General features: G+C 53.9%; 1 protein-coding gene across 4 annotated transcripts; it reads right to left on the bottom strand.

Moving 5' to 3' along the window:
• Window positions 1-744: 744 nt before the first annotated feature.
• GTF2F1 (general transcription factor IIF subunit 1) lies at window positions 745-11,601 on the bottom strand. 4 transcript variants are annotated; one of them, XM_058728265.1, is made up of 13 exons: window positions 11,438-11,580; window positions 11,123-11,342; window positions 10,994-11,040; window positions 10,349-10,421; window positions 5,424-5,617; window positions 4,466-4,636; window positions 2,790-2,974; window positions 2,078-2,231; window positions 1,800-1,981; window positions 1,620-1,693; window positions 1,411-1,549; window positions 1,081-1,198; window positions 745-993 (listed from the first exon to the last, which is right to left on the bottom strand). In XM_058728265.1, the coding sequence occupies exons 2-13, from the start codon at window positions 11,132-11,134 to the stop codon at window positions 789-791; spliced, it is 1,554 nt and encodes a 517-aa protein (XP_058584248.1). In that variant the 5' UTR covers window positions 11,135-11,342; window positions 11,438-11,580; the 3' UTR covers window positions 745-788. The 4 variants fall into 4 exon arrangements, with proteins under 4 accessions (XP_058584248.1, XP_058584249.1, XP_058584247.1 ...); XM_058728266.1 differs by having other exon boundaries at window positions 1,800-1,978; window positions 11,123-11,601; XM_058728264.1 differs by having other exon boundaries at window positions 11,123-11,580.
• Window positions 11,602-25,907: the final 14,306 nt, after the last annotated feature.

Here is a 25,907-nt window from a genome sequence, read left to right as displayed (position 1 = left end):
ACTGGAAAGCTGAAAAATAGGGCCCAGGTGCCAACATGAGCAAGGGAAGAGTGTGGGATTTTTGTGGCCACGTTGGGACAGAGCCCGCCAGCCGAGAACCACTTCGCGTGGGCTCAGTCCAGGGCTCCTGGGACACCTGGTGGGGAACAGAGGCTAAAAGCACCTGTAGGGTTTGTCTGCAAAGCCAGCTGCCCAGGAGGCCCACGCAGAGCCCCTCCGCCGGCCGTGAGTCCCCACCCAAAGTTAGGAAACACAAGAGTCAGTCGTGAAGAGAAGTCAGAAGAGAACACGGGATGGCTGTCAGCTTCGGCTGTCAGATCTCTGGCAGAGATAGGATGCTCACAACAAAAACGTGGAGGAAAGGATCAAAGGCATTGGGGGCAGAACACTTAAAACAGACCAGCTGATCTGAAAAGGAACCAAAGATCACTTGAGATTTGGAAAACTGAGTCAGGGAAGCCAAGCACTTCCTGGGTTCACGGGGGATAAACTACAGCCGAAGACAGAACCAGACGCCGGAGCTGGAGAGACCGCCAGCCTGCGACGGCGGATGCTCAGCGAGCACAGCTGGCCGAGGGCTAAGAGGAGCAAGCTCTAAGGGGCAGGGAAGGTTCCGGAAGGAAGGGCCCGAGGGACAGACGGAGAGACATGAGCTAAGGAAACGGCCAGGGTTGTTCTGGAATTGGCAACACGGGGCGCCGGGATTCAGGCAGCAGGTGACAGACAACGTGAGCACCAGAGAAGTTGGGAGGCAGCCGTTTATTGGGCAGGTGGGTGGGCGCCGGCCGTCACTCCTTGAGGGAGAAGTGCATCTTGTCGCTGATCATCTTGCGCTCGGGGTTGAGCCGCTTGAGGATCTGGGCGAGCACGTTCACCGTCTGCTCGCTGCTCAGCCCCGTCTTCTTGGTCTGGAACTTCTTCAGCAGGTCCTTGGTGGTCATGGGCTTCCGAGTCAGATAGCGGCGCACTGCGTCCTCGGTCACCTGCACGTCGCTGAGGAGCAGAGGGCGGGGCGGGTGGGCGTCAGCGGGAGGCCTCCCCGCGCCCCTGCCCCACCCCCCACCACCCTCGCCAACCTACCCGCTGCTGGGGGTCGACTTCCCGGACTGGGGCTGAGGGGTCGACTTCCCGGACAGGCTCTGGGGCCCGGCGTCCAGCCGCAACCGCTTGGCCACCGGCGTCTCATTCGTTCGCTTGCCTGGGGGAGCAGGGGAGGGGTTGAGCCCCGGGCCTGGGGGGGCTGGACCCCCCAGAGGCCCAGGAGGAGCGGGGCTGGGACCCCGTGTCCAGGGGGCCCCGGGGTGGACAGGCCTCTGCCCCAACTCTGGCCTCTGTTCCTGAGGAAGGAGGGGAGACTGAGGGCAGAGGTCAAGGGGTCGCGGCGAGGGGTGGGGCGACGGCCCTGCTCACCCTGCTCCAGCTTGGTGGCGGCGGCCCGCAGGGTGGAAGAGGTGCTGCCGGTCTCCGCGCTGGGCGTGCCCGGCCGGCTGTTGCCCCGAGAGCTGCCTCCCGACGGCCTCCGCTCCCTCTTGGGGGGCGTCTTCTTCTTCTGCGGAAATGGGATGTGAGTCTGGAGACAGACGCCCGCCCACCCGCCCCTGCCCGGGCCCGGGCCTCACCGCCATGAAGAGGGCCGAGGACGCCTCGCTGTCGATGTCGCTCTCCTCTGAGCTGTCCGACTCGTCGCTGCTGTCTGCGTGGGGCCGGAGGAGTGTCAGCGCCAGGGTGCCCCGCCCCGGCTCCACCCCAGATGAGGGGCTCTGGGAGCGGGGCGCCCGGGCAGCAGGGAGGGGACCCACCTTTCCTGCGCTTCTTCTCCTGAGGCGTGGGCGCCTTCTTCTCCTCCTCCTCCTCCTTGTCCTCCTCAGGCGGCTTCTCCTCCTCACTCTCCTCGCTGCTCTCACTCTGCTCATCTACGCCCTTGGGGCCCTCCTCCTGCTGGGTGACCTTGGGCTTGCCCTCCAGCTCCTCCTGGGAGCTGCTGGAAGGCGGAGAACCAGCCGACCGTGAGGGAGCGCGTGGGCCGGGCTGGAGCAGGCCTCACACCCACCTCACACCCGCCTCCCGCCTGCCTTACCTTGAGCCGTCGGACATGTAGTCCACTTCCTGGCCCTCAAAGTCCCCGTCGTCGCTGTCTTCGAAGGCCTCGTCGTCGGACCCCTTCTTCTTCTTCTTCTTCCTGCCTCCCTTGGCCGGCGGTGCCTTCTTCTTGGCCTTGGGAGCTCTGCCACCTAGGGAAGCAGAGCGGGACTTGGGCCGGGCACTCGTCCCGTTTGGGAAATCTGAGGATGTCTGGACATCTTGGGGGCCTCGCTGAGCATGGAGAGACGCCCAGGACTGGCCTCTTCCACGTAAACTGACCGGTCCAAGTCTATACCCCCAACTCGCTTTCTCTGACTCACACTCAGGGCCACCATCTCCGTCCCTGCATCCCCCAGAGCCGTGTATCGGACAACCGGAACCCACCCCTGTAGCCCAAGGCCCACCAGCATCATTCAAACGGGCCGATCCAAAGCTGTTCACCCTGCCCTGCGCTGCCCATCCACGGACACCCCAACAAAGGCTGCAGCTGAGACCTTCCCGTCGCTCTTCTCTGCCTCCTACCAACTCCCGTGCTTCCCCACGGGCCGGTGCAGCGGCCTGTGCCCTGTCCTCATTCCCAGGGGACTGTGAGTGGCTCAGCTTTCCCTCAGTGGCATCAACCTTCCTGAGTCGTCACTCAGACACCTTGAGGGAGTACGACCCAGGCCGGTCCACGCGGCCACCCAGGGGGGCTCCAGCAGCCTCACCCTCCTCGCCGCTGGCCTCGCTGTCGTCAGACGACATCTCCAGGTCATCCTCCAGGTCATGGATGCGCAGCTCACTGGCCTTCTTGCGGCTGCGTTTCTCCTTCTCCTCGTCTTCCTCATCCTGGTCCTGATCCTTGAGCCGCCGTTGCTGCATGATGCTGAAGTGGTTCAGGACTTTGTTTCTCCTGTGGGCAGGGGAAGGGTACAGTGGGGGCTGACAAGGGGCCTGGCTCCAAAACTGGGCCTCCTCCCTGCGTCCCTACCAGGCACTCCCCAAAGGGGAATGACAGACACGACTTTGGTGACATGAGGGGACTCACACCCATGGCATGGAACACCCTGAAGTCACATGGGGAGAGCTGGCCCTGCTTTGATCCCTTGTCCGTCCCGTGTCCCTCAAGGATAAAGTTTCATGTGGGAGAGAGCATCTCTCTCCAGCTCAGGTCCTCTCTCAGACAGCAGAATTTGGACACAACATATTCACGTCCATCCGTTTTTATGGTAGTTTATGGATGCCTTTGTGTTTATGAGAAGAAATAAGTGTTTTCATTTACTTTGATGATAAAAGTTTTAAAAAATATGACTGCATCTAAGGAGAGCTTAGGATTACATCTAACAGCATAAGCAAAGTTCATCAGTGCTGTGAAAAGGAGTAAAGCTCTTGCACAAGAATGTGAGTGTCATTACTACTGAACAGTACATTTAAATATGCTTAAGATGGCAAATTTTATGTTTTTTACAATTAAAAGCATTTTTAATTGAAAAGAATGATGGGGGTGCCTGGGTGGCTCAGTCGGCTAAGCGTCCAACTTTGGCTCAGGTCACGATCTCGCCATTCCCGAGTTCGAGCCCCGCATCGGGCTCTGTGCTGTCAGCACAGAACCCGCTTCAGATCCTCTGCCCCTCCCTGGTTTGTGTGCACACACACTCTCTCTCTCTCTCTCAAAAAAAATAAACATTAAAAATTAAAAAAGGAACAAAGCACTGATATGTGCCACAACGTGGATGAACTTGGAGGACATTATGGTGACTGAAATAAGCCAGAGGCAAACGGACAAATACTGCATGATCCGACTCATAGGAGATCCCTAGAGGGGTCGAACTCACAGAGACAGAAAGGAGAATGGTGGGAGCCAGGGGCTGGGGGAGAGGGAGAAAGAGTTACTGTTTAATGGGGACAGAGTTTCAGTTTGGGAAGACGAGAAAGTTCTGGAGAGGGATGGCGGTGATGGTTGAACAATAATGCGAATGGGCTTACTGTCACCGAACTGGACACTTACAAACGGTTAAAGGACAAACTACGTAGTGTGGATTTCACCCGTAGTTGGTCCAGCCATAGCCCTCCGGTCTGGGGGGGGAAGCCAAGTGGGCCCCGGGGATCTCCCCCTGCTCTGCCAATTCCTGCTCCAGGGCTCAGCTCAGCAGCTACTACCTCCCCAGCCCTCTCGGGCCCTGTGTGTCCCTGATGCCTTCATGTCCGTCTCCCCCACTGAACTGGGAGCTCCCTAAGGGCTTGGTGGAGTCGGACCTGGTCACCACCGAGTACCCAGCCCCCGGCCAGGCAGAAGTTATGGTGACACACTCCATTTCCAAGTGTGTCAGCCCCTTCTGGGGAAGCTGGGGAAGCAATGCCCGCACCCTGCCTCCCTCCAGGCCCAGCTGTGGCTCACACTCACCTTTCCCACTCCTCCTCGGCCTCCTCGGCAGTGAGCGTGCGATGCCGGGCCAGCGGCGTGAAGTTATACCAGTTGTGCACAGGGAAGGCCTCAAAGGCCCCATCGGGGCACTGGGTGAAGATATAGTAGGACGTGTTCTCCGTCACACCTCCCTTCTTGATGCCCTTGAACCTGCAGGGAGGCAACGTCACAGCCTGGCCCTCACGACCAGCCCCCTGGCCTGCCCTCTCTCCAGAACCACCTGGGTTCTCTGAGCAAACTCCGAGCCTGAGAGATCTTGGGCCGGCCCTTCAACGGTGGGAGCCTCGATTTCGGCACCTGGAAAGCCGGGCAGCACTCCCCACCTCACGCAGCGAGCTCGGGGCTCCCCTCGTGGTACATATCACGGTCCTTTCTGGAAGGACCGTGTTAGGTGAGCTGTGAGGCAGGGGCGCTGCAGTCACACCCCTCCGGATTTGCCTCCAGGTTTCTCCTCATGCCCGAACCAGTGCCAGCCTTCTCCTGGCCTCTGCCCTCACCCTGCCCTGCCCTGAAAGTCTGGGAAATCTTACAGAGTGCCCTTCCCTGCCCATGGCCTTCAAGGCTCCCCTGGGCCCCGGCCCACCCGTGCTCCAGCTGCAACCTGGCATCCACCATCCCCTGTCCCTGTCACACCGCGGAGCTCTGCACACCATCCCCTGCTTTTGTGCACACTGTTCTTCCTGGAGCCCCCTCCATCCACCTGACCTCCCAACCCTCACGGCCCCGGGTCCCCAGGCAGCTGCTCGCTGCGTGTGGTCAGGACAGGCTCTCGGGCTTCCTGTACGTACCCTGGTCCCTAAGGGCTCCTGCACCAGCAGCAGCCTGGTTCATCTTCAGAAAGAAAACCCCACGAGGGACGCGGAGTTCAGGGAGGGACGCCCAGCCGAGTCCGGACGCGAGGAGGTCGCGGGAGGCACTCGCCGCTGCCACCACTTACTTTCTGCCCGACTTGCCGTTGACGCGAAGCAGCCAGGGCTGGTCCTCGGGCCGGAACTCCTTGAGGACGATGCCGTACTTCTTCCTCCGAGCCTCCTCGCGAAGCTTGCGGTTGAACTCGCTGCCCGCACCCGACTCGGGCATCTCCTCCTCCTGGTAAATCTTCTTGTTGCTCAGGTCTCGCTCCAGCCGGGCCTGGAGTGACGGAGCAGGCGTGAGGGCAGGCAACGAACCTTCCGTCAGGGCTGCCTGCCTTCGCTCGAGCTGTGCCCGCCGCCCCCCACCCCGCAAGAACACCCGAACGCCCTCTTCACCCCACCTCCCAGGCTGAGCTGCGGACTTGCAAAGCCAACCTCCTGCTTAGCGAAACAAAAAAGGGGTAGAATGCTGGCCTTCAGTGGTGCATCTGGGTGAAGGCATGTGGGCAACCCTCGTGCCAGGTCTACTTGGCAGCTTTGGAAAGTTTGAAATTCTTTCTAAATCAACATTTAAAGAAATAAATCAATAAACAAACAGTGAGATCACTTTGGTGATTGGACAAAAAAAAACAAGGAACTGGCCCGCTCTCTGCATTCGGGCACCGTTAAAGGCTGTTTTCCAAATTCTGATCTTTAAAATGCACGTGCCGCTCACCCTAGAGGTCCCTCCTCCAGACAGCGGAGGTGAAATGACACGCGCAGTGCTGTTTAGCACACCAGTCTGTTGCAGCGGAAGACTGGAAGTCAACCTAACGCACATCAGCGGGGCACTGGCTTGATGCACGGGGCCTCCTCCACACAATGGAAGGCAGAGCGGCCAGAAAAGAAAAAGGGGGCGACTGTAGGGAACAAGTCCCAAGGCATAGTGACTGAAAAAGGCAAGATGACCCACACCGCTTCCTACTGACAAGAGATTTCAGACAGCTGGGAACAAAAAGATCCTACCAGCTCCCAGGACGAAGGGGGAGAAGTCCGCGGCCCAGCGGCGGGCCACGTTTTAGAAACAAAGTCTTACTGGCATACAGCCACGCCCACTCGATGTATCCTTGTGCCTTTACTGCGCATGTGCGGACACGCAGCGTTGAGGGGCTGCCGCACAGACACCGGCCAACCAAGTGCAACATAATTACTGGTCCTTTAAGAAAAAGCCTACTGACCCCTGATACAAAGGACAAGAGGGAGAATGGCAGAAGCTCTCCACAGCCAACACCAGAAGCCAGAAAACACTGGAACAAAACCCTCAAAACCTGAGAGAAAATGGTTACCAGGCTAGCTCATGATACCCAGTCGAGCTACGCAGCCCGAGGCTGGAATCTGGACACTCACAGGGGTGCGAGGGAATTGGTGCGCACCCCACACCTTTTTGGGGAGCCGGCCCAGGACGTGCCTCACTACAAAAGGAAGGTAAACAGGCCTGATTCCCCGAACACGGTCACCCCAGGGGGCAGGGCCCCTGCCTGGCGTGTTCACCTTTAGCCCAGCGGAGGGTCTCCAGGGACAGTTGCTAAAAGAGTGCATTTGGAGTGCTTAGATGGCTGTACCCGCCCCCTCCCTTGAGTGACTAGTGACAGGGGGGTGTCAACCCAGCAAATTAGTTTTCTCCAGGGAATGTAATCCCCCTCGTTGGTTTTTTAGGGAGTGTGCTGTTTAGGCAATGAAAATTCAAGGCGCTGCATTTCCCTGTGACTAGGTTTTTAGGGAGTGTAACCTCCGTGTGGTAAAAGCAAGGAGTGATGAGTGACGTCCCCCCATGACGATCAGGGAACAGGGTATGTGTAACCCCCAAGTTACTAGCGGCTGGGAGATCACGTGTCTCAAGAGGTGGTAACTATGCAGGCTCTGCACCTCACGGCGGTGGGTGACGAGGGGCACGGACCCTCCAAGGGGACGCGTGGCTGAGGTGCAGACTCCTCTCAGTTCTCATGGATGCCGGGACAGGGGATCTCCTATTGATGACGGACCAAGAGTGGTGGGTTCCCAAGGTATTTACCAAGTCACTCCTCTTAGCGAGGAGTATTTGGGGGCAGGGTACCCGAAGGTGGCTTATTTCTCTCTCCTGGATGGTAAATGATGAAGGATGTCTCCCCACTGAGTGATGAGGGATTTGGAAACACTGCACCCTCTCTGGATAACTTAGGCGAGGCCAGAGGTGGGGGGAACATGCTAGTTTGTACACAAACATGTGGGCAGCTGGCCATGCTGGCAGGCAGGCACCCTACCAGGGAAGAGGGCGCCTGGAGCAAGTATCCACCTGCCCAATATCCAGAGGAGCACGTTGTTATCATGCCTCTCTCAAATAGTCTCGTTTGCTCAGCTGGGTGAGGTCAAGTTTAAAACAGACAAAAGATGGGGCGCCTGGGTGGCTCAGTCAGTTGGGCGGCTGACTTTGGCTCAGGTCATGATCTCGTGGCCCGTGAGTTCGAGCCCCGCGTCGGGCTCTGTGCTGACAGCTCAGAGTCTGGAGCCTGTTTCGGATTCTGTGTCTCCCTCTCTCTCGGACCCTCCCCCGTTCATGCTCTGTCTCTCTCTGTCTCAAAAATAAATAAACTTTAAAAAAAAAAAAAAAACAGACAAAAGAGGGGCGTCTGGGTGGCTTGGTCAGTTAAGCATCCGACTGCGGCTCAGGTCATGATCTCACAGTTCGTGGGTTCAAGCCCCGCTTTGGGCTGTCTGCTGTCAGCACAAAGGTTGCTTTGGATCCTCTGTCTCCCCTGCTCTCCGCCCCTCCCCCACTCATACTCTGTCTCTCAAAAATAAACATTAAAAAAAAATTTTTTTTAATAGCCAAAAGAGGGGCGCCTGGGTGGCTCAGTTGGTTGTGTCTGAGTCTCGATTTTGGCTCAGGTCATGATCTCGCAGTTTGTGGGATTGAGCCGCATGTCAGGCTCCATGCAGTAGCACACAGCCCACTTGGGATTCTCTCTCCTACTCCCCTGGCCCTCCCCCTCACCCCCCCACCAGCCAGCTTGTGCATGCACACATATGCGCTCTCTCTCTCTCAAAATAAATAAACTTAAAAAAAAAAATAGTCCAGAGTGGCCCCTGGGTGGATCAGTTAAGCATCCAACTCTTGATTTCAGCTCAGGTCATGATTTTACAGTGTGAGTTTGAGCCCTGCATCAGGCTGTCTGCTGTCAGCACAGAGCCCACTTAGAATCCTCTGTCTCTGTCTCTTCCTGCCCCTACTTGTGCTCTCTCTCAAAATAAATAAACATTAGGGGTGCCTGGGTGGCTCAGTCGGTTAAGCGTCCGACTTCACCTCACGTCATGATCTCACAGTCCATGAGTTCGAGCCCCGCCTCGGGTTCTGTGCCAGCAGCTCGGAGCCTGGAGCCTGCTTCGGGTTCTGTGTCTCCCTCCCTCTCTGGCCCTCCCCTGCTCATGCTCTGTCTCTATCTCTCAGCAATAAATAAATGTTGAAAATAATAATAATAAGATAAACAAATACACATAAAAAAAGAAAAAGATTCTCTCTCCCCCTCTCCTCCGTTGGCTCTCTCTCCCTAAAACAGATTTTAGAAAAAAAAAAAAAAAAAAAATAGTCCAAAGGCAGACCTGTGCTCGACAAGCAGCTGAGCAGTTGGAGCTGCCCGACCGCGGGAAGGCCTGATCATGCCGACTTCAGACCTGGGGCCAAGTCCCCTGCTGGGCTGCTCCAGTCTCTGTGGCTTTAAACGCCGCTCCAAATGCCCAGATGTGCCCTCCCGCTCTCCCAACTCACATGTCCAACTGCTCACCTACTGTCTCCTCCGGGATGTCTAATATAAGACATCCCAAACTGAACTCCCAAATACTCCGTCCATCTGGCCCTGGCACCCCTCAACATCCAATCATTAACCGACCCTATGGGCTCCACTCCAAACACACTAGAATCCACCCACGTCTCATCACGCTGTTTGCTCCATGCAATCATCACTCGCCTGGACCACAGCCGACACCTCCACCCTGCACACCCTTCATCTGCCCTTGACCCCACAGTCTGTCTCCTGACAGTGCCCGGATCACTTTATAATTCCCCTGTTAAAAATTTTTTTAATTTTTTAAATGTTTATTTATTTCTGAGAGAGAGAAAGGAGAGCGAGAGAGTGAGACAGAGCATGAGTGGGGGAGGGGGGAGAGAGGGAGACACAGAATCCAAAACAGGCTCCAGGCTCTGAGCTGTCGGCACAGAGCCCAACTTGGGGCTCAAACTTGGGAACAGCGAGATCATGACCTGAGCTAAAGTGGGACGCTCAACCCACTGAGGCACGCAGGGCCCCCCACCCTGATTTAAAACTCTTTAGTGGCTTCAATGTTTGTGTTCCACCCCAAAACGCAGATGTTGAAACCTCACCCTCAGTGGGATGCTAGGGGGAGGTGGGGCCTTGGGGGAGGGGATTAGGTCACGAGGGTGGAGCCCTTGTGAGTGAGATTAGTGCCCCTACAAGAGAGGCCCAGAGAGCTCCCTCACCCTTTCCGCCATGTGAGGGCAGTGAAAAGACAGCCATCTATGAAGCAGGAGGAAGGCCCGCGCCGGACCGAAAATCTGCTGGCGCCTTGATTTTGGACTTCCCAGCCTTCAGAAGTGTGAGAAATAAACCCGTGTCGCTTATACGCGGCCCAGGCTATGCTGTGTTCTGTGAAAGCAGCGCCCGTGGACAGAGGTGGCTCTCAAATAGCATCTGTAGGAGGCAGCCCCCTCCCTGGCCCGGATAACTCGAGGCCAAAAATGCCTGTCAGTGGGCACAACTTCTGCACATTCTCCTTCCACAAGGCCTGGGCGGGTGCAGTTAAGCATCCAAATCTGCCTCACGCGGATGCACCCAGCAGCTCAGCCTGCGCCTCAGCACATCACTGGACCTCCGCTCCAGGAGAGGTGAGGAAACCAAGCCTCGGTTGCTACTATCACTAAGGGAACTGTTACAACCCAGTGCAGGATCCCCTTGTCACACTCACAATGGAGACTTACCTGATTCCAGGTGGCGAAGTTGACTTTATCCGCTGCATTGAAGGCCATGATGTTGTATTTTTTAGTTGTGTTTCTGGAACGGGCAAGAAGGGGCAGTGCTCAGTTACTCGTTCATTTAGCAAACCCTCCCGGGCTCAGCAGTGCTGGGGACCCACCAAAGACCCCAGGGGTTCCCAGTCTGTCAGGGAACAGATCCATGCCCTCCCAACCCCGTGCGGAAGAAAAGCAGAAGGAGGCACAGAGATCTGGGGGAACCAACGTGTGGGAATAATGAGGAACTCTGCCCTGGGGATGGGGGGGGGGGGCAGGCAGGGAATGCTTCCTGGGGGAGGAACGTCCTGGAACTGGGTTTTACGGAACCAACAAGAATCCACCCGACAGAGTCACAAGCGGGGAAGAGGCATTCCTGCCAGAGGGAATGCTAGGCCAGAAGGCTGCATCCTGCCGCCTATTGAAGCACTCGTTCATTCGTTCTGCTCCAAACACAGTGATGCCCCCAGAGAGGCCTCGGCTGAACTCCAGCCCCGTCCTCAGGTCCCCCTGCTCGTCAGAGCGAGAAGCACAGGCGGTGCCAGCCATGTCTACGAGCTCAGGGAGGTACAGAACCCCTTTCGGAGGAAGTGGGAAGAGGGATCAGGGACTTACTTGGGAACGCGAACGACATACTCGGTGACGTTCTGGCTGCCGGGGCCCTGCGGGCAGAGAAGGCGGGACGGTGAGTGCGGGGCTGCGGAGGCCGCCGCAGGGAACCCCCCAACTCCGCCGCATACTCACGAGGGCCGCCATGGGCGACGACGTTCGGTGGTTCGGGTCCGGTCCGGCCCGGTCCGCGTCCCTCAGTCGCGGGGAAGCCGCTCTCGCGGTACCGGGTCTCTGGCCCCGACCGAGGACCCCAAGGCCGAGGTGCCACCGATCCTGGGAGCAACTACCGGGAAGCCGTGCTCGCTCGGCCGGCTCGGCGACCACTCCGGTCACGTCTGCGCCTGCGCCTAACCTGGAAGAGAAACTCGGAGGTGCGTCGCGATGGCAACCTCCTCCGCGTCACGTATTTCCCCTCGACTCTTTCTAGAGGGAGGAGCCACGACCGACCCGCAGCTGGAGGAAGCGCCGTCTACCGCCCGGACCCGCTCTCGCGGCTCTATATAGCGCTGTTAATTTAATCAGCCCGGTGGACACGCCTCCCCGTGACGACACACTCCGCGGGGCATCCTGGGAGGGGAGGGAGGAACCGGCCTTCCTCGCGAGCTCTCGCGCGCCTCGCGCATGCGCCACTCCGCTCCGGAAGTGCGTCCGGGGAGGCCGCGTCACCATAGCGACCGAGGTCTCTTTTGCGGCTAGCTGCCACGGCTCCACCTGAGCCTCCTTGGGGTCATTTCCTCCTTCTGCCCCTGGGAGACCTCATCATCTCGCCAAACGATCGGGCCCTTGTGACGTTGAGCCGAGCCCGGAGGCGTCAGAGCCTGGGTGGGGGTGGGGCGCGACCACTCCACGGGCCGCTGGCGGGATGGGTCTGTGCAAGTCCAAGCTGCCCCACAAGGGCAGGGCCTTGAGATCCAGGAGAAGGGTAACATCGCGGGGGGCGGGGAGGGGCTGGATCACTGGGGGGAAGTAAGGAGGCTATGAAGGGCATGAGGGAGGTACATACAGGTGCCCGACACCCCAAGTCCAGGTGTGCGCACGACCCCCACCCACCCGTGGTGGTAACACAACTGCACGTGCTCAAGGCTCAGCCCTTCTTTGATCCACTTGAGCACCTGCTGTGCCAGGTTCTGGGCACTCCACGGTGAATGTGTCAAACTAGCTCCCTGGCCTCCTGGAGATTACAGCGTAGTGAAGGAGGCCGTCTCAGAAAATGGGATCTACGAGCAGGAGGGGACAGGGCTGCCACAGGGCAAGAGGCGTCCGCTCTGAGGGCTCCGGGAGGAGGGGAGGTTTATGCTCCGCCCCGTGGAATGCCTAGGAATTCACTAAGCAAAGGCGGAAGGAAGCAAGACACCAAAATTGCGCTATAAACTACCACACTCCACAGACATGCCTGGTAGCCATGGGCGTGCATTTACTCATCGCCCACTACTGTATGTCAGGAAACGTGCCAACTATTAGAAATATTGGGACCAGCAAGACAGAAACAGTCCTTGCCCTCATGGAGTAGAGTCTGGCTGGGGAGAGAAGCAGGAGCAAGTAAGCAGGCGAAATCGTTACTAATCGTGGCTGTTGCTGTGGAAGAAATGGGGCTCTGGGATGGAACGATGGGGTGGGAGTTTCTTAGAGAGAGTCTGACAGGTCGGCTGTGACCTGAAGGTAGAGGAGCAGGGACTTACTGCAGCAGGGAGGAGGCGGGGCACAGGACAGCAGGAGAAGGATAAGTTTGGCAAGTTCAAGGGACAGAAGAGGCCCCTGGGGCTGGACCAGCGTGAAGGAGGAGGAGGGTGGTGTGGGATAAGTCTGGGGGATGGGCGAGTCCCTGCCCCACTCTGAGCCTGTTTCCTCAAGTGTAAAATGGGATGCTAGTCACTGAGATTCTTCAAGGAGATGCTGTGTGCAGAAGGCCTGGCCTGCTCAAGTTCACATCCTCCCAGCTACCTGTAACGGAACTAACGATGCCATGCCTGAGTGTACCATTGGGCATGGATGTGCACCCCCAGCTGCCACCCTAGGGCATAGCAAAGTGGGTATTCCAGGAGACCTGCGTCCAGTGTCACTCACCCAAGGACACACACTAAGCTGTGGACACAGTCACCTCGGCATGTGTTGGCTCCTGTAGGCATCAAACCCTCTCCCCACCTCTTCCCTGGGCCCTCCAGACATCCTCAAGTCCGCTCTGATCGTCTTCGTGATGGGTGGCCCAGGTTGTGGCAAAGGGACACAGTGCAAGAACGTGGCGACCAAATATGGCTTTTGCCACGTTGGACTGGGCCAGCTGCTGACGCAAGAGGGCCAATGCAGTACCCAGCGGGGCTGGGAGACCTGTGACATCATGCTGCAGGGGCTCCTGGTGCCCATGGTGAAAGCTCACAGGCACAGGGGCAGAGGGAAGAAGGAGGTACCTTCCCTGGAAACCCTGTGGAAGCAGATAGGCCCAGAAGGTTCTGGCTCCCGGCCTGGCCACAGCTTTGCTGCACTGAGCCTCTGTGTCCTCACCTGTAAGATGGGAGACCAGCTGGCGTCTGTAGGGACAGTTGGCTGACGTCATTCTCATAAAGCACTTGGCGGAGTGCCTGACATTTAACAAACAGTAAAGTTAGCTCGTATTTATTCCTTTTGTGACCTTGGGCATGTATATCAACTGGCCCCTCCTGTGCCCGTTCCCTCACCTGGAAAATGAAGGTCACCCCTATATCTACCCGTAAGAAGGTAGTGATAAATGAATGAGACCTCGCGAGCCTGGCACACAGCAGCCACCAGCCCCTGTAGATGGCCTCAGTGCATCAGAGTGGCCCTGGGGCACCAGGGCAGACCTAGAACCCCAGGCACTGGCCAGGGCAAGGGCTCTTCTGAATTCACCAGAAGTCCAGGCCAAGGGAGAAAACTTGACGAAGTGGCCACGTGGGGGGGGGGGGGGGGTTGTGGACTGGAGTTTTAGATTTTCAAGGGACAGTCAGGAGACTGTTGGAAGCTTCTAGCCACTGTTGGTGGCTAGCTGCCGAGCTCTCTGAGGGCAGGGACAAAGTCATACTAATCTTTTCCTGCACATGGATCATTTGCCCCCTGAGTAGCACATGGGTTTAGCATCATCCCTGGGCCATAAAGATGGAGTGTAGTTATTTGCTCATCTATTTATTCAGCCACCTGTCCCCAAATGGTTTGAGAACAGACCCTGTCCTTAGGCGTTCACGAGACAGACTCAGTCCCTGCCGGTAGACAGACACTGACCAATACGTGACTTGCCGAATGAAGCTGAGACGTTTCTGGCAGGAGTGAAGGCAGCAAAGAGCAGAAGACAGAATGACGTCCCGGAGGGACACAAGCGGGCTGTTTGAGTTGGGTGGCCCTGGTGGCCTCCTCAAAGCGAGGACGTGGGACAACTGAGCAGCCCGCGTTGGCAAGTCACAGTCGGTCTTCAGGTTACTTCTGCCGGCAGCGCTGACTTCCTGGAAAGGCCCACCCAGGCACCTGAACAGCCGTGGCTGGAGAGTCCGGAAATGGCCGAGCCGGACAAGCGAAACTGTGGCGGGTTGTCAGGCCCCGGGCTTTTCCGGAACTTGCCAGATGCAGTTGAAATGCCTTCAGAGAAGCGCAGGCGGGAATCAAACCGACGTCACCACTGAGGGCTGGGGCCGCTATCCTCGTGGGCAGGTGGGGCCCTGCCCTCTGTTAGCACCTGTACGAGAGCAGTCCTGTCGGGCTCCTGGCAGTGACTTCCAGGGCAATGGACTGGGTTCCCTCTCCTGGTCTGGGAGCTCTGAGGGCAAAAGCCGAGCTAATGAATTTCTCTGTCCTCAGCAGCCCCGGGCCAGCGGTTTGGACCCTATGGCATTAAAAAAAAATTTTTTTTTTAAGCTTATTTTTTTGAGAGAGTGACCAAGCCGGGAGGGGCAGAGAAAGAGCGAGAGAGAATCTCAAGCGGGCTCTGAGCTGCCAAGCACAGAGCCCGACGCGGGGCTCAAACCCACGAACTGTGAAATCCTGACCTGAGCTGAAACCAAGAGGCGGGGGCTTGGCCGGCTGAGCCACCCCAGCGCCCCGTCCCTACAGCATTTTTAAGAGTTTTTTTCTGAAGCAGTGGCCACCCTTCAAATATCGAGAGAGGCCACGTCAAAACTCCCAGCTTCCCTTGAAAAGGGCCTGACTTGGCAACGTGGGGCCTGCATGTCCCCATGGCAACAGCAGCATGAATGCATCTCGAGCTTTTTCCTGAGCTCAGGGCTGTTCTTGACACTACACGGATGAGCTCTGAGCTTTCGGAACATTCCAGAAAAGCGTTTCTTGCACCGTAAGCATCCTGCTTTTTTACAGAGGGATCGGGCAACTTGCCTGGGGTCACACAGTTGGTCTCAAAGCCTAGATGTTAACCATGTCAGCAGGGGTTCCCTCTCTGCTTCCCTCCCCCCACCAGGGTCCCCCCTACTCCCACGGAGGGTTGCCCCTCCATCATGGAGGCCGAGCGCCACCTGCCATTAGGATCCTGCTCGCGTTGTGGTTTTATGCTAAGAGGAACAGAACACATGCCTTCCTCGTACCCACGTGGCTGCCAGAAGCGAGGAAACAAACAGGCCTGGGTTATGAGAGTGGATTTTCATTGCAGAGAATTTTCTAGATCTCTGTGAGCTGCCGGCCCCATGTGGGCCTTTGAGGACCCTGTAGGCCCCTGCCTTGGGTCTGTCCAGGTATCCCTGGAGGCCACCAACTTGGCCCTTCAACCTGGACCCTGCCAGGCCTGAGCGTTTTAGCTCCATCTGTGGTGTGAGTCGGTGCAGTGGGTCTGGCTTGAAGCCAGCGCTCCAGAAGTCTGGGGATCCTTCTCTTTGCCATTCCTGTTCTCCCTCTCTGGACATTCAAAACACCGCTGGGGGGGGTTTTCAGGGCCAAGGTGGTGAAATTCACAGGAAGCCAAGGTGAAATGACATCTTCTAGGGAGATCAATGCCCCCGTTTTACAGACAGGGAAATCGAGGCCCATGGAGGGCAGGTGACTTGAGGTTGGCTCCTGCCCCTTAGGAGGCTGGCCAGCCTAGTTCAGACACTGGCTTTGGAGCCAAGGAGACTGGCACTCAGGTCATGCTCGGTCACTTTCTCCACCTGCCTGTAATCCGCACAACACCTGGCTTCCCGAGCCTCAGTTCCATCATCTGTGAATGTGGACAGAAATGCTACAAGCCTCTTTTCCCTGTGGGGAAGGTGGGAAGGCTTCCTCCTGGGACGGTTTCCCGTCTGTTTCCAAGATTGCTGCAGTCACCTGTGCACCTGTCCGAGAACACAAGCCGCGGGGAGCTGAGGCCCGTGGTGGGTGGCCTGTGGCCTGTGAACACAGGGCGACTCCCTGCCAGGCCGCACTCTGCACAAGGGGCAGTGAGGAGGGCCAGATAACACATGTGCAGCCTAGATTATCATAATCCGGTTGGATTTCGTTGGAGCATCCGTGAACCGTCTCCCTGAAACGCCCAGACACGGGAGGTCATTTCTCTGAGTCGATGTTCCCCCAAAGTATTAACCTGCAAGGAAGCTCCCCTGTTCACAACAGTTTTAAAAAAAAAATTTTTTTTTTGATGTTTATTTTTAAGAGAGGAAGAGAGACAGAGCGCGAGCAGGGGAGGGGCAGAGAGGGGGGAGACACAGAATCCGAAACAGGCTCCAGGCTCCCAGCTGTCAGCACAGAGCCCAACGTGGGGCTCGAACTCATGAACCGTGAGACCACGACCTGAGCCGAAGTCAGACGCTTAACTGAGCCACCCAGGCGCCCCATAAGACATTTTTAAATAAGTATGTATTTCTTTTAAATGTGTTGATAAATTATAGGCTCACAGGAAATTGCCCTGTACCCTTCACCCAGGTCCCCCTAGTGGTAACATCTTCTACGGGTGTCTGATATCACAACCGGGCTGTTTGCGTCGCTAAGTATTCGATTTTACACTTACCTCCAGAGCAAGTGATGCCCCCTTTCTATTTGCCAAAGTACTCGTTGTCCTCCTCCCCGCCCCCCCTCACAAAAACCCTTCCCCCTCTCCTGACCCCACACAAAAAAAGTAGAAAGAGGCAGCTGGCGGGATGCGGTGTGAAATAACAGGGCTGACAGTGAAGTCCAGGCCAGTCAGTCTGTGGAAGTTGACCCCGTGAAGCCTCGCACTCCGTCCTCACCAGGAAGAGAGGTCTTTGTGGCATTTGGGGGTGCGCGTGCCCCCCGAGTGGAAAAGCCATCAAGGAAGTCCTTGGTAGTTTTGTGGTGCCAGATTTCAAACACGTACATAGTTGGAACCATCTAAGGGATCTCCACGTCGCCAGATCGAACCATCATCGAGGTCCGGTCACACTTGCTGATCTATGCCAAAACGTCTTGTCGCGATTGCTGACTGTGCGCTTTGAAGCGGAGTCCCAGGGGCACCTGGGTGGCTCAGTGGGTTAAGCATCCAACTTCAGCTCGGGTCACAATCTCGTAGTTCGTGGGTTTGAGCCCCGCGTCGGGCTCTGTGCTGACAGCCCAGAGCCTGGAGCCTGCTTCAGACTCTGTGTCTCCTGCTTTCTCTGCCCCTCCCCCACTTGCACTTTCTCTCTCTCTTTCTCTCTCTCTCTCTCTCAAAAATAAGTAAACTAAAAAAAAAAAATTGGAACAGATTCCAGATCGCATTATGGGCGCTCTGTCACCCAGCCGCTCCTGAGATGATTAACATTCATGCCTTGAGACCATTTGATGTCCAGGCCACCTCTGCGTTTGCCCAGTGTCTGAAGAATGTCTCTTTGATCTCTGGTGAGATTTGCGAGTAGGACAAGGCCCACACCGTTGTAGGTGTCTCCTAATCTGAGGAGGGAAGGCCGCCCGGCTTGCTTAGTCCTTCCGGCCTTTGACTGGTCTGGGTCAGTTATCCTGTAGAGCGGCTCACGTTCGGGATTTTTCCGGGGGCTTCCTGCCTCGTGGTATTATCTAACTCATCTCTCTGTCTCTCATTTGTGCTGCACATGCAAAGTTAACTCCCAGCGCACTCAGATTCAGCTTCAATACATCTTGTGCTTTTTTAAAAAAAATCTGTAAATATGTCAGTATATATATATATATATATATATATATATATATAATGTCAGTATATATATATAATGTCAGTATATATATATATATATATATATATATATATATATATATATATATAATGTTTATTTCTGAGAGAGAGGGGGGTGGGTGGTAGTGGTCGAGAGAGAGGGAGACACAGAATCTGAAACAGGCTCCAGGCTCTGAGCTGTCAGCGCAGAGCCCGACGCGGGGCTCGAACTCACAAACCGCGAGATCGTGACCTGAGCCGAAGTCGGACGCCCAACCGACTGAGCCCCCCCCCCCTCCGGCGCCCCACTTTCCGTATATATTTTCTAAAAGATGAAGTTGTCTGTAAAATCAGAATGCTTCCATGATCTTAATACCTTTCATATCATCAAATAGCTGATCACTATTCAAATTTCCGGTGAACAACCTCAAAATCTTGTTCTTCTTACCCCCGGTTTTAATGAGGATTCACGTAAGGCTGACACTGCAGCTGGTCACTCTGTGTCACATTCCTGGTCATCTGTAGGTGCTCGTTCCATCCCTGCTGCTTTGGTTTCCTTGCGATTGTTTACTGAAGAAGGCACGTGTTCGGGTCTCTCCTTATGTCGCACGGCCTGGATTTTGTTGATTGCAACGCATTTTTTACCACGTTCCTCTCCTCCTCTAGATTTCCTGTAAATCGGTGGTGGGTCTAGAGTCTTGTTTGGGACTCAGATGTCACTTCTTCATGCTTCACAGGCATTGACGTGAACTTCTGTCTGGTGGCACAGAATGCTTAGGCGTCTCTTCGACGTGGCTGGTTTATCTTTTAAATACATTCAAGTGTGGGGGCGCCTGGGTGGCTCAGTCGGTTAAGCGTCCGACTTCGGCTCAGGTCATGATCTCATGGTTTGTGTGTTCGAGCCCCGCGTCAGGCTCTGTGCTGACAGCTCAGAGCCTGGAACCTGCTTTGGATTCTGTGTCTCCCTCGCTCTCTGACCCTCCCCCACTCAAGCTCTGCCTCTGTCTCAAAAATAAACACTTTTTTAAAAAGTTTAAATATGTTCAAGTGTGTTATTTCAGAGGAATCGGGCCCCTGCACGTTCCCTGGGATACAGGTGGCAGACTTGAGAAAGTGAGGAAAACAGAGCATGCGTTGTGCTTGCAGAGGGCTTTTGCCGTGCAATTTTTGTTTGTTTGTTTATTTATTTATCTTGAGGGAGAGAGAGCACGCGCTCGGGCACATGCTCGGGGAAGGGGCAGAGAGAGAGAGGGAGAGAAAGAATCCCAAGCAGGGGATTTGGGTTCACAAACCAGGAGATCATGACCTGAGCTGAGATCAAGAGTCGGGAGGCCTCACGGGCTGAGCCAAGCAGGTGTCCCCTTGTGTGCGATTCTGACGACGGTGGGCTGTGACACTCTGTGCTCCCCAGGGTTTGGTTCTTCCCCTGAATGGCCGTAGATGAATCCGGGCAAATTCGGTGGAGAGCACTGTGGTTCAATCGATACTTTTTGGATCGCATAACTTCCAGGAGGCTCCCACATGCCAGATTGCCACTCTCTAGTGAGGGGTCTGTGATGGGCGGAACCATGACCCCCAAATCTCTCTATGTGGAAGCCCTAACCTCCAGGACCTCAGAATGTGACTGTGGGTGGAGAGAGGGTCTTTAAAGAGGTGATTATGGGGCGCCTGGGTGGCTCAGTCGGTTGAGCGTCCGACTTCACTCAGGTCATGATCTCATGGTCCGTGAGTTCGAGCCCCACGTCGGGCTCTGGGCTGACTGCTCAGAGCCTGGAGCCTGCTTCGGATTCTGTGTCTCCCTCTCTCTCTGCCCCTCCCCTGTTCATGCTCTGTCTCTCTGTGTCTCAAAAATAAAAACGTTAAAAAAATTAAAAAAAAAAAAGAGGTGATTATGTTAAAAGAGGCCATTAGGGTGGGTCCCGATCCTGTCTGTCCGTCTGACCGTCTGACCGGTGTCCTTTCGAGAAGAGATTTGACACAGACACACCCAGAGGGAAGATACAGGGAAAACACGGTGTTTCTTGAGCCGAGTGGAGAAGCCTCAGGAGGAACCAGAAGGAACCAGCTCAGTTGGCACCTTGATCTTGGACTTCCAGCCTCCAGGACTGTGACAAAGTAGAATTCCTGTTGTCTGAGTCACACAACATGTGGCATTTCGTGGTGGCAGCCCCCCGGGGACACACCCACACGTGGTCAGACAGCCCCAGCTGTCAAAACCCCTGGGCGTCTTCACACCGTGGCTTCCATTCGCCGCTGACCCGAATCCCTTATCTCATTAGATATTGCCAATTTGGGATTTTTCTCTTCCGGTCATTTTTTCCCCACACTGATTAGCGGGCATTCTCGCTAAAGGAGAAATGTCCTTCGTCACCCTGGGCGGTTTGGTTATCCTGAAATACCGTTGCTACCCCACAGGTGGGACAGATGCCCAACTCCTTCCTCGGACGGCCATTTCTCAGACTCAGGCCTTGGCGTCCTAGTGACTTCCAAGGGCAACCATGAGGCTGGTTATTTCTGTCTGCCTTTGTCTTGTTCTCTCTCATCACTAGGAACTCATGGGTCAGCTGTCACGTCTTTGGTCAGGGGGAGCCCTTTCTCGCTGACATGTGTGTCTTCCGATCTCCAGCACGACTTTTCACGTTTCCTGACGGGTCCTAGAACTGGCCATGCCTCGAAGGAACTCCTTTTATTGGGGTGGGGGTGGGGGTCCAGTCTGGGTGTGAGGGGTACTCATCACCACTGAGTTGTCATCATTTTCCAGGCCCTTCCAGTGGACGGAGCTGGAAAACACAAACTTGCGAAGGGGGGAGGGGGAATCACAAGTTCATACCGATGTTTCCAGTTTACAGTGAACATGACAATGATTTTTTTCTCTTTTCCTAAAATGTTTGACTCCTAAAGCCGTTAACACAGTCCTTCGCATTATTCCATTAGCTGCAAAATAGCTTGCCAGGAATACACCAATCTCAACCACTAAGAATAAAACGACTCCAGGAAGTTTAAGATTTCTCTGCAGCTCTGATTTTCCTTGTAATATTCCTCACTGCGAATGTGTAATAAAAACACCAAGTTGCCTGGAGTAATTATTTTTTTCTGTGTAGTTATGCATGAAAGTGACATTCGGTTGGGGGACATTTGTTTCAATTTGGTTTGGGATATTAGGGAGTGCTTTCATTTTTTTTTTTTTAAAGCTTATTTTTGAGAGACAGAGCATGAGTGGGGGAGGAGCATAGAGAGAGAGAAGGAAACAGAGAATTGGAAGCAGTCTCCAGGCTCTGAGCGGTCAGCACAGAGCCTGACTCAGGGCTCGAACCCACAAACCGGGAGGTGAGATCATGACCTGAGCAGAAGTCGGATCAAAGAGCCACATAAAAAGGTATGCTCGGAGAGAGCTTGTTTCCAACCTTTCCTGTCCACTCTCCACCCCAGATTGTGCCCTCCTTTCCGCCATGGAGAACCATTCTCATGAGTTTTTTTGTTTTTAACTTTATTCACTTATTTTGAGAGAGTGGGAGAGGAGCAGGGGAGGGCCAGGGAGAGAGGGAGGGGGGAGAATCCCAAGCAGGCTCCACACGTCAGCGCAGAGCCCAGCTTGGGGCCCGAACTCACAAACTGTGAGATCATGACCTGAGCCGAAATCGAGTCGGACACTTAAGCGACTGAACCACCCAGGTGCCCCTCTCATTCATTAGTTTTTGGTTTGTCCCTTTGCTGGTGTTTATTTTGCAAATATAAAGCAAGTGTGTGTGTGTGTGTGTGTGTGTGTGTGTGTGTGTGTGTGTGACACTGAGATCCTCCCCACACGAAAATTGGCGTTCTGTACATACTAATCTTCATGTTTAAAAACTTTACAATGTATCTCGAAGATCCTCTATCCGCCTCGACGACTTCCTTGTCTCCTTCTATAACTAGTATCCGTCGTGTGGCACTTCCATTGTTTATTTAGCTGAGTTAGTACTTGTAGGACCACAGACCATAAATCGTGGGACAATTTATTGACAGACAAGAAGCTGTTTGCAGTCTTGTGCCACTACAATGTCGCACGAAATGACCTCGGCGTGTCATTTCGTATTTTTTTGCTAGGATCTTTTGATAGGTTCTTCAGGGTGGGTTTGCTAAAGAGAAATGTGTCCACCATTTTGTGAGCTGTCACCACACTCTTTTGCATTGCCACCAGCGATAGAGCAAAAGGTCCTTTCCTCACACCTACACCAACAGAGGATACTGCCAAACTTCTGGGTGTTCTTCTGACTTGTTAGGTGTGAAACGGCATTTGGGGGTAGTTTGAAATGGGCATTTCTCTTACTATGAGTGAGATCACACATCTTTCCCAAAGTTTAAGGACCATTTTAATTTCTTCGGGGTGCTCTTTATCAATCTTTAGCTATCTTTGTTTTAAAAAGACAGATTGTTGGTCTTTTCTCCTTGATTTCTAGGAACTCTTTATATATTAGGGCTATTAGCCCCCCACTTTGTCAATTATCTTTTGACCTCACTTTATGGTATCTGTTTGCCATGTAAAAGTTATTTAAATTTTTTTTTAACATTTATGTATCTTTGAGAGACAGAGAGAGATGGAGCATGAGTGGGGGAGGGGCAGAGAGAGAGGGAGACACAGAATCCGAAGCAGGCTCCGGGCTCTGAGCCGTCAGCATAGAGCCTGAGGCAGGGCTTGAACTCACAAACCACAAGATTATGACCTGAGCCAAAGTCAGACGCTCAACCAACTGAGCCACTCAGGCACCCCTATTTAAAAATTTTAAAATCATATTTATCAATATTTTGTTATTTCTTCTTAGACTTTAAGACTCCCCCCCCCCCCAATCCTAGGCTTATAAGGGGATCCATTCATGGCTTATTTAGTACTTGTATTACCTTATTTCTTTATTTTATTTTATTTTATTTTATTTTATTTTGTTTTATTTTATTTTATTTTATTTTATTTTATTTTTTTAATATTAATTTTTGAGAGAGAGAGAGACAGAAACAGGGCACGAGCAGGGGAGGGGCAGAGAGAGAGGGAACTCGAAGCAGGCTCCAGGCTCTGAGTTGTCAGCACAGAGCCCAATGCAGGGCTCAAACCCACGGACCATGAGATCATGACCCGAGCCAAAGTCGGATGCTTAACCGACCAAGCCACCCAGGCACCCCTGTATTACCTTATTTCTAACATCTCTATCTCTGATCCATTTGGGACCCATCTTAGTTTTGGGGATGAGGTAAGGGTTCAATTTGATCTTTTTCCAAATTGTCATCTAGTTGTCCCAGGATCATCCAGTTGAAAGCCTGTCCTTTCTTCATTTTGGGGGGATGCCACACTCACCATACAACATTCCATATTATCCTTGGGTTAATTTCTGGATTCCATTTTGTTCCAGGGGTCTGTTTGTGCCCCTGCGCACTGCTGTTTCCGGCATGGTGGCTTTAATAGGTTTCAGTAGCTGGTGGGGCTGAGTAGTTCCCGTCTCACGCCCACCATCTTGCTTCGCTTTGCCTACGTTCTTCTGGCCATTTTCTGCTTGTTTTTGTATTTGAATGTTAGAATGAACCAATTAGACTAAAAACTATCTTATCATGTTGAAATTATAAACTAATTTGAGGGGCGCCTGGGTGGCTCAGTCGGTTAAGCGTCCGACTTCAGCTCAGGTCATGATCTCACGGTTCGTGGGTTCGAGCCCCGCGTCGGGCTCCGTGCTGACAGCTCAGAGCCCGGAGCCTGTTTCAGATTCTGTCTCTCCCTCTCTCTCTGCCCCTCCCCCACTCGTGCTCTGTCTCTCTCTGTCTCAAAAATAAACATTAAAAAAAAAGCAATTATAAACTAATTTGAGAACGCTCACCTCCTTTATGATGTGGTCTTCCTATCCAGGCACATTTATATCTTCCTCTTGTTCCAAGTCTCCTTTGAATCATTTAGGAGTATTTTGTCCAACTTTTCCTTAGAGGTTGTCCTTAAGACTTTGCACATTTCTGGAAAAGTTTTGTCTGAGCACTTTTTAAAGTTAATGTTTATTTATTTTTGGGAGAGAGAGAGAGAGAAACGGAGTGTGAGTGGCAGAGAGAGAGGGAGACACAGAATCGGAAGCAGGCTCCGGGCTCAGAGCTGTCAGCACAGAGCCCGACGCGGGGCTCAAACTCACAAACTGTGAGATCATGACCTGAGCTGAAGTCGGATGCTTAACTGACTGAACCCCCCAGGCGCCCCTTGCCTGAGCATTTTATATTTCATCTTGTTGCTGTTGCAAATGGGGCCTTCTTTTCTAACTGGTGATTTTTGTATACACGTAGGCTACAGACTTCTGTGTGTTAATGCTATATCCTGTTATTTTGTCAAATTCTCTGAAGTCTATACTAGTTTGTTGATTTTCTTGAGTTTTCCAAAAATAGAATCACATCATCTGCAAACAGACATTGTTTTACCCCCTTCTTTCAAATTCAGGTCTCTCAGATTGATTTCCGTAATCTCACTGCTTTAGCGAATCTTCTTATACCTTCCTAGGTCACAGGAGCAAGAGTGGGCAATTTTATTTTGTTCCCAACTTCAGTGCGGAAGCAAGTTTCCATTAAGATCCTGGCTGAAGATATTTATCAATTCCTACCCTCTTAAAGAATCTGGAATGCATGCTGAACTTTGTTAATTGCCCTTTCTGTGTTTATGAGGATGATCATATGACTTTTCCCTCCGGTGTGAATACAATAAATTGTATTGAACCATCCTTGCTTTCCTGGAATGAGTCCCACTTGGTTTTTGTTTTGTTTTTAATGCACCAGTGGAGTCTATTTTACAAGGAAATTCTGGAGGAACCAGTAGGAGGTGGAGCTCACAGTGGGCGGCCATGGAGATCTAGGAAGGTCTTCCTGAGACCAGTCAGGGAGGGGAGGGCAGTGGTGAGCTGGGGACTCTGCCTTGCCCAGCGAAGTATCTGGGCAAAAGGAAGGCAATTGAAGACTGCTTAAATCCATCTTGGAAGGAATATTTCAATTCAAATACCCACCAACCTAGAACTAAGAAGCGGTACATCCATAGAGCAGAATTCTGTAACAATCAGGAACTTCCTTAACGTGCCGACACGGAGTCATCTTGTGATACGGAGCGACCAGGATTGAAGGCAAATCAGTATCTTCACCACTTGTACAAAAAAGGAGGAAAAAGGACATCAGGACCAATTTGCTTGTATGGTATATGCCTAAAATAACTCTGGACTGAGACACAAGAAACAACTCCTGGGTGGTGGCTGGGGATGGTGAGGAAGCAAGTCTTCACTCTTCCCTGTTAGCGTTGTTTACTGATGAGCTCTGCCAATGTCCTACCCATCCAAAAAAATGAACATGTAAAACACACACTTGGAGCTAAAAAAAAACCAAGATGAACCCAGGGGGGGTCCGCACAATCCTAGACTCCTGATCTCAGGGTCGGTGGGGTGGGGGGGTGGTCAGGGAGCCACTGCACCTTGCCTTTTCCTCATCCAGCCCCTTTGTGGGTGCCGAGGTGGGCCGGGCCCCCGACCTCATCATGTTTGATCGCTCCATGGATGCGATGGTCTTCAGAGTGTGGCATCGGGGCGAGAAGGAGCACCGGGTTCGTGACTGTGAGTCGGCCCTCTGCCAGGGCCTAGAGACATACGACACCCTGTGCGAGCCAGTCTTGACCTCCTACCAGCAGAACAACCTGCTCCGAAACGTGGGTACTCCCTGCTTGCCACTCACCCCAACCCCCCAGGGGAACAAGTCAGGGGTCATGCCATGGCCCCACATCCTGGACCTCCCTGGGCCTGTTTCCCCAGCGTGTACACTGGGGACTTTCATTTCTCCCACTGGGCAGTAATAAGCACAGGCCGTGGCCTTCCAGCTATGACGTTTGGGTCTAAACAGAGT

Source organism: Neofelis nebulosa, chromosome 4 (assembly GCF_028018385.1).
Source record: "Neofelis nebulosa isolate mNeoNeb1 chromosome 4, mNeoNeb1.pri, whole genome shotgun sequence".
Taxonomy (NCBI): Eukaryota; Metazoa; Chordata; class Mammalia; order Carnivora; family Felidae; genus Neofelis; species Neofelis nebulosa.
This window is presented reverse-complemented; position numbering and strand designations above follow the sequence as displayed.

What these genes read in the sequence shown, in the direction of transcription:
- GTF2F1 (XM_058728264.1), bottom strand. An exon ending in TATGTCGTTCGCGTTCCCAA is followed by an intron (nt 10,422 to 10,993) that starts GTAAGTCCCTGA and finishes TGCCCGTTCCAG; the next exon opens with AAACACAACTAAAAAATACA. An exon ending in CCTCGGCCCTCTTCATGGCG is followed by an intron (nt 1,550 to 1,619) that starts GTGAGGCCCGGG and finishes CCATTTCCGCAG; the next exon opens with AAGAAGAAGACGCCCCCCAA.